Consider the following 8,121-nt stretch of genomic DNA (forward strand, 5'->3'; position numbering starts at 1 on the left):
GGAGATAGAGGAGAGAGAGAGAGAGAGAGAGAGAGAGAGAGAGAGAGAGAGAGAGAGAGGAGAGAGAGGAGAGAGAGAGAGAGAGAGAGAGAGAGAGAGAGAGAGAGAGAGAGAGAGAGAGAGAGAGGAGAGAGAGAGAGAGAGGAGAGAGAGAGAGAGAGAGAGAGAGAGGGAGAGGAGAGAGACAGGAGAGAGAGAGAGAGAGAGAGAGAGAGAGAGAGAGAGAGAGAGAGAGAGAGAGAGAGAGAGAGAGAGAGAGAGAGAGAGAGAGAGAGAGAGAGAGAGAGAGAGAGAGAGAGAGAGAGAGAGAGAGAGAGAGAGAGAGAGAGAGAGAGAGAGAGAGAGAGAGAGAGAGAGAGAGAGAGAGAGAGAGAGAGAGAGAGAGAGAGAGAGAGGAGAGAGAGAGAGAGAGAGAGAGAGAGAGAGAGAGAGAGAGAGAGAGAGAGAGAGAGAGAGAGAGAGAGAGAGAGAGAGAGAGAGAGAGAGAGAGAGAGAGAGAGAGAGAGAGGGAGGGAGAGAGAGAGAGAGAGAGAGAGAGAGAGAGAGAGAGAGAGAGAGAGAGAGAGAGAGAGAGAGAGAGAAGGGCGTATGGTATTAATCGGCTGAGCAAAAAGCCCTACAGTCCAACTGACAGCGGCGGCTAGTTACAGATCAGACGAGGCAACGAGAAAGACAGAAATGAAGTCCGATTTCTCCAATGTCAACAGTCTATATTCTAAGGCAGTGAAATATATACAGATAGTAAACGGGGTGATATAAAATTTTCCTGCTGATTTTTGTTGGAAGATTTTTGTTTAACACACGGATAACATATTCATTTTTAATAGACCATCTGCCTACACACTCGAACGGGCTCACCGGCTTACAGGCAGCGTGCGTGGGTAACGTCTACCGTACGATGGATGGTATTTTGTGTCACTGTTGATCGGTGTGACTACCTCGAGTCACCGGGGACGATTGAGTCACTGGATTGTTTCACATGAAGGTTATTTCTCGAAACGTAACGTTAGTAGGCTAATCAACTAGTCATCGTACTGAACGGGCTTTCCTGTCATCACCGGGTTAGCATTGTGAAACCTTCGCTTATTGTAAGTATATTTTAAGAATGATTATGATACACTATTAGTGAGTGTATCCTACCGTATATGATCATATGGATGTACTGTAGGCTATACGATCAAATATGGTGCCAATATCCAACTGTATGATATTCTTCTATTCATTCACTCCCATGACAAGTCGTATTAAAATAGAACGCAATTATTAGGAAGTGTAGGATAAATAATTTTATAGGGAGCCTAGTAGTAAGGTGGGTTTCACTTTCATCCATGTGTTACATATTATACATCCCTAAAACCAAACGATGTAGCCAACGCTTTTAATTAGGATTTATATGTGTAGATGGGTTCCAAGGATTAAAAGCGGCTTGTTGCTTTGACTGTTCAGCAAAAGGGAAACTATAGTTTTGTATTCCTGCTGTAGTCATATAAATCATATAAATCAAAATACAAGGTATCTTGTTTGGTTTTCAAATCACATGTCATTTTATATGTGGAATATACATTTATTTTCTTTCTAACAGGTGGCCGAATTCATATTGGAATACTTTTTAACAGAACACTATCTTGGAAATCTCCTAGTCTTCACAGCTGATGTCGACTGGACCATTTAAACCTTTACTAAATCAGATTATGAAGATTCTGTCTCCCTTTGTCAATGACGGGTAAAATGGAAACCCCTTTCTACCACGATGAGGCCCCAGGTGTTCAACACAATTTGGGACAACACCATGCAGATTACGAACGCTACCAGGGGCACAAGATGATGAGTAAGAAGGTGGCACATAACTTCTCAGGCGGTCCCCACGGCAGCTCTGGCCTGAAACTGTCCCAAGGTCAGCCGGGGAGCAACTGCAATATCAATCCTAATAATCTGGGAGGGATTAACAGCAACACGAACAGCTCGTTAATGCCCAGCGGCTTGTCAGATATGAACCTTCTGAAGCTGGCCTCCCCTGACCTCGAGCACCTCATCATCCAGTCCAACCAGGGCCTGGTGACGACGTCTCCTGTGCCCAACCACAACGGAGGTAACCCCTTCATGTACCGGAACAACGCGACTAACGAACAGGAAGGTTTTGCCGATGGGTTCGTCAAAGCCCTGGCGGATCTCCATAAACAGAACCAGCTGGTTGGAGCCCCCATGTCCCCCTCCTCCTCTGTACAAGGTCCGTACCAGAGGAACATCATGTCTGCAGTAGACCTTCCCATCTATACCAACCTCAGCAGCTACGACCCTAACCACCCCAACCACATCTCATCATCCTACCCAGGCGGCCAGATGCCCGGCAGCTACCCAGGCCACGGCCCCCACGGACCCGGAGGCCCAGGGTCCCACCATCCCCACAACAGGGGCCTGGACGCCCCTCAGACTGTCCCAGAGGTCCCTCACCCTCCCGGGGACCCCACCTCCTCCCCTCCCTCCCTCTCTCCCATCGACCTGGAGACCCAGGAGAGGATCAAGACAGAGAGGAAGAAACTGCGGAACCGGATCGCGGCGTCCAAGTGTCGCAAGAGGAAGCTGGAGCGGATCTCCAGGCTGGAGGAGAAGGTAAAGGTCCTGAAGACCCAGAACTGTGACCTGACCTCCACCGCCTCGGTCCTGAGGGAACAGGTGGCCCAGCTCAAACAGAAAGTCATGAATCACGTCACCAACGGCTGCCAGATAGCGGTCAGCTCAGCGGCCCTGCCGGCCAAGAGCACCGGGGAGAGGGACAGCACCAGCTGCTGATTAAGGGACTGTACAGGGATGAAGAGGGTGTTTTTCTGTTGCTCTGAATCAGTCCCCTATAAAGGAAGTAGTCCCTCTACTGTACAGGGATGAGCAGTGTTGTGATGGTAAGTGAAATACGCTAACTACGTGAGGGGTGGGGGGGGAGAAGGGAGAATCCCACCTCTCTAACCTCTACAGACAATTTGAGTTGTAGTAGTAACACAACAAGAGAAGTACCAACGGGACATTTGACTTTTATTTTGCTGCAGCCCCGAGAGTGACCAAAGTACCTCTGCTCAATAGGAGAGTACCAGACTGAGGACTGTGCTCTAGAACACTGAACCAGGTAACCATAGGAGAGGGAGGAGCGGAGGACATTGTACGTCTAGTATATAGTTCAGGAGGTATTGTGGTAAACAGGAATTTTTATAACTGAGAGAGTATGAAACATTCAGGGTTCCCTGGAGGGGGGGACGACGACGACACACATCACCTCAGAACAATAATTCCTACATTCTAGGTCATCTCTATGATAACAAAAAAAAAATCTAACCGCACATTCCCTGAGTATTGTCAGCTATAATTGTCATTCCCTGAGTATTGTCAGCTATAATTGTCATTCCCTGAGTATTGTCAGCTATAATTGTCATTCCCTGAGTATTGTCAGCTATAATCCCTGAGTCAGATGATAAGTATACATTTATTTTACAGGATCTGCAGTAAAGTGTGATTTTGACTTTAGAACAATTTCAAAATGATAAATAATGGTACTAGGATAACCTTGTGTGGCACCTCAGTTTGAAGTTATGGGAATTAAAGTATTTTCCGCTTTTAAAAAAATAGCAAAGTATCACAATGTTGTTGATCAAATCCATCGGTCGTAATAATGTGATGTAAATAAGAGGTGCAAATTTATTCGTTTGAGTCACTTTAGTCTCAACGATATATTGGAGCGTACTGTCTGTCTATTTAGAATGGTGCAATGTGTGTATGGGATGACAGCAAAGCCAACCTCTGGAGACTTTCAACTCTAAGGGCTGGAGACAGTCCGTATTACCCAAGGATCGCGGAATATCCACGTTATAGCTTGCTTGAAATTTAAAGGCAATGCTCCTGCGTTTGCGGAGACTGCATTCACGGTAAACGCTGCGTATGTCGGCTCAATCAGAAATGACCTTTCCATTTTAACACAGATCTTCCGCGATCCGGATTGAATCTACCCTAAATGTGTTTTTATTATATAATTGTGTTTATGTGAAACAGACAGAAGCTTCTGGTGATATAGAAATTGTTTAAAGAGATTTGAACCAATCACAACTTTGTATGATAAACTTTATAGTTGTCATTTTGGAACCTGGCTAATTCATTTTGGAACCTTGGTAATTCATTTTGGAACCTTGGTAATTCATTTTGGAACCTTGGTAATTCATTTTGGAACCTTGGTAATTCATTTTGGAACCTTGGTAATTCATTTTGGAACATTGGTAATTCATTTTGGAACCTTGGTAATTCCTTTTGGAACCTTGGTAATTCATTTTGGAACCTTGGTAATTCATTTTGGAACCTTGGAAAATTCTGAAAGATTTTCCTACAACCAAAATACCTTTTGCACTGTTCTTCCCGTAATAATGCTGGACTATAGGTTTTAGTAACGGAGTAATATTATGTTCAATGTGGTGACACTGTGTATCAGCGCTGTGTTAACCTGAACTACACTGTGTCAGAGATACATTTTCAGAGACATTTAGTAGATTATGATTTTATATCTTGTTTTATTACATTCCTGGAGCAAGTTATTTATGCAAAATGTATATTTGGTATTTACGTTTTCTGTGGAAAGGAACTAACTGCACAGGATGGATTTAGTGTCTTGTTGACATTTTGGGGAAATCTGTTATTGCACCTACAGTTGAAGTCGGAAGTTTACATACACTTAGGTTGGAGTCATTAAAACTTGTTTTTCAACCACGCCACGAATTTCTTGTTAACAAACTATAGTTTTAGCAAGTCGGTTAGGACATCTACTTTGTGCATGACACAAGTAATTTTTCCAACAATTATTTACAGACAGAATATTTCACTTATAATTCACTGTATTACAATTCCAGTGAGTCAGAAGTTTACATACATTAAGTTGACTGTGCCTTTAAACAGCTTGGAAAATTCCAGAAAATGATGGCATGGCTTTATAAGCCTCTGATAGGGTAATTGACATAATTTGAGTCAATTGGAGGTGTACCTGTGGATGTATTTCAAGGCCTACCTTCGAACTCAGTGCCTCTTTGCTTGACATCATGGGAAAATCAAAAGAAATCAGCCAATACCTCAGAAAAAAATGGTAGACCTCCACAAGTCTGGTTCATCCTTGGGAGCAATTTCCAAACGCCTGAAGGTACCACGTTCATCTGTACAAACAATAGTACGCAAGTATAAACACCATGGGACCATGCAGCCGTCATACCGCTCAGGAAGGAGACGCGTTCTGTCTCCTAGAGATAAACATACTTTGGTGCGAAAAGTGCAAATCAATCCCAGAACAACAGCAAAGGACCTTGTGAAGATGCTGGAGGAAACAGGTACAAAAGTATCTATATCCACAGTAAAATGAGTCCTATATCGACATAACCTGAAAGGCCGTTCAGCAAGGAAGAAGCCACTGCTCCAAAACCGCCATAAAAAAAAGCCAGACTACGGTTTGCAACTGCGCATGGGGACAAAGATCGTACTTTTTGGAGAAATGTCCTCTGGTCTGATGAAACAAAAATAGAACTGTTTGGCCATAATGACCATCGTTATGTTTGGAGGAAAAAGGGGGGCAGCTTGCAAGCCGAAGAACACCATCCCAACCGTGAAGCACGTGGGTGGCAGCATCATGCTGTGGGGGTGATTTGCTGCAGGAGTGACTGGTGCACTTCACAAAATAGATGGCATCATGAGGAAAGAAAATTATGTGGATATATTGAAGCAACATCTCAAGACATCAGTCAGGAAGTTAAAGCTGGGTCGCAAATGGGTCTTCCAAATGGACAATGACCCCAAGCATACTTCCAAAGTTGTGGCAAAATGGCTTAAGGACAACAAAGTCAAGGTATTGGAGTGGCCATCACAAAGCCCTGACCTCAATCCTATTGAAAATGTGTGGGCAGAACTGAAAAAGCGTGTGCGAGCAAGGAGGCCTACAAACCTGACTCAGTTACACCAGCTCTGTCAGGAGGAATGGGCCAAAATTCACCCAACTTATTGTGGGAAGATTGTGGAAGGCTACCCGAAACATTTGACCGAAGTTAAACAATTTAAAGGCAATGCTACCAAATACTAATTGAGTGTGTGTAAACTTCTGACCCACTTGGAATGTGATGAAAGAAATAAAAGCTGAAATAAATCATTCTCTCTACTATTGTTCTGACATTTCACATTCTTAAAATAAAGTGGTGATCCTAACTGACCTAAGACAGGGAATTTTTACCAGGATTAAATGTCAGGAATTGTGAAAAACTAAGTTTAAATGTATCTGGCTAATGTGTATGTAAACTTCCGACTCCAACAATCAAACATGTTGACATATTTATCTGTGGTCTCAACATCTGTTGTTGTTTATTATTATTATTTTTTTATTTTTTTGTCATTTAGCAGATGCTCTTATCCAGAGCGACTTACAGTTAGTGAGTGCATACATTTTTTTATATATATTTTTCATACTGGCCCCCCGTGGGAATCGAACCCACAACCCTGGCGTTGCAAGCGCCACGCTCTACCAACTGAGCTACACATGGACTCTGTGGTCTCAACATGGACTCTGTGGTCTCAACATGGACTCTATGGTCTCATCATGGACTCTGTGGTCTCATCATGGACTCTGTGGTCTCAACATGGACTCTGTGGTCTCTACATGGACTCTGTTGGCTCAACATGGACTCTGTTGGCTCAACATGGACTCTGTTGGCTCAACATGGACTCTGGTCTCAACATGGACTCTGTTGGCTCAACATGGACTCTGTGGTCTCAACATGGACTCTGGTCTCAACATGGACTCTGGTCTCAACATGGACTCTGTGGTCTCAACATGGACTCTGTGGTCTCAACATGGACTCTGTGGTCTCAACATGGACTCTGGTCTCAACATGGACTCTGGTCTCAACATGGACTCTGTGGACTCAACATGGACTCTGTGGACTCAACATGGACTCTGTGTAGAAATGTTTCTAGAATGTTTCATACTCTGTTTTCTTTTTCTTTTTTTCTGCAAATAAAATATGATTGTTGATAAAGTATGTAAATCATATACTAAGCACTCTACTTTCTACATTAATTTAACTTCTTAACAAAAACAATGATTTAGTGCAGTGGTCGAACATGGCAATTTAAAGAAAACTGTTTTGTTGATTTATGCTTAAACATTTTGGAAAGATTCCTTTAAATCTCTATACTGTAAGTTCTATTACATAGTTGGTGCACTGAATTTACTTTCCTATAATTACAGTATATACATAAACAATGTTATTTATGTACACTGAGTGTACAAAACATTAGGAACACCTTCCTAATATTGAGTTACACCCCTTTTGCCCTCAGAACAGCCCCAATTTGTCGGGGCATGGACTCTACAAGGTGTCAAAAGCCTTCCACAGGGATGCTGGCCCATGTTGACTCCAGTGCTTCCCACAGTTGTGTCAAGTTGTCTGGATGTCCTTTGGGTGGTGGACCATTCTTGATACACACGGGAAACTGTTGATCGTGAAAAACCCAGCAGCGTTGCAGTTCTTGACACACTCAAACCGGTGCGCCTGGCACCTACTACCATACCCCGTTCAAAGGCACTTAAATATTTTGTCTTGCCCATTCACCCTCTGAATGGCACACATAGACAATCCATGTCTCAATTGTCTCAATACTTAAAAATCCTTCTTTAACCTGTCTCCTCCCCTTCATCTACACTGATTGAAGTGGATTTAACAAGTGAAATCAATAAGGGATCATAGCTTTCAGCTGGATTCACCTGGTCAGTCTATGTCATGGAAAGAGCAGGTGTTCTTAATGTTTTGTACACTCAGTGTATGTCTTAGTCTGGAGAGAAATAAAAAACGAATAATCAAGAGAGACTTGTCAAATAATTTTTGGGAGCGTCAAGGACAATATGTATTTTCTAAACTTGAATAAGGCTTTTGAAGTCACTAATGATAATGATTATATTTTTGTACAAAATGTATTCAATGTTCTTAAAGTTCAATATTGAGTGAAAATGATGAGTGCAACCTTCTGACATGTTGGTGTGATTTTTATAGTTCCATAATATCCATTATTTATTGAGGTGGATTTTGAGGGGGTAATCTTATTTTGTATGTACTGAGG

The 8,121-nt window shown here is 42.7% G+C and overlaps 1 protein-coding gene across 1 annotated transcript; it reads left to right on the top strand.

The window, feature by feature from the left end:
* The first annotated feature begins 637 nt into the window (after positions 1-637).
* LOC121583151 (transcription factor AP-1-like) lies at positions 638-3,207 on the top strand. The gene is made up of 2 exons (XM_041899353.2): positions 638-1,088; positions 1,583-3,207. Exon 2 carries the CDS (start codon positions 1,717-1,719, stop codon positions 2,788-2,790), a length of 1,074 nt encoding a protein of 357 aa, XP_041755287.2. The 5' UTR covers positions 638-1,088; positions 1,583-1,716; the 3' UTR covers positions 2,791-3,207.
* The last annotated feature ends 4,914 nt before the right edge of the window (positions 3,208-8,121 follow it).

This window comes from Coregonus clupeaformis, chromosome 15, assembly GCF_020615455.1.
Source record: "Coregonus clupeaformis isolate EN_2021a chromosome 15, ASM2061545v1, whole genome shotgun sequence".
Classification (NCBI taxonomy): domain Eukaryota; kingdom Metazoa; phylum Chordata; class Actinopteri; order Salmoniformes; family Salmonidae; genus Coregonus; species Coregonus clupeaformis.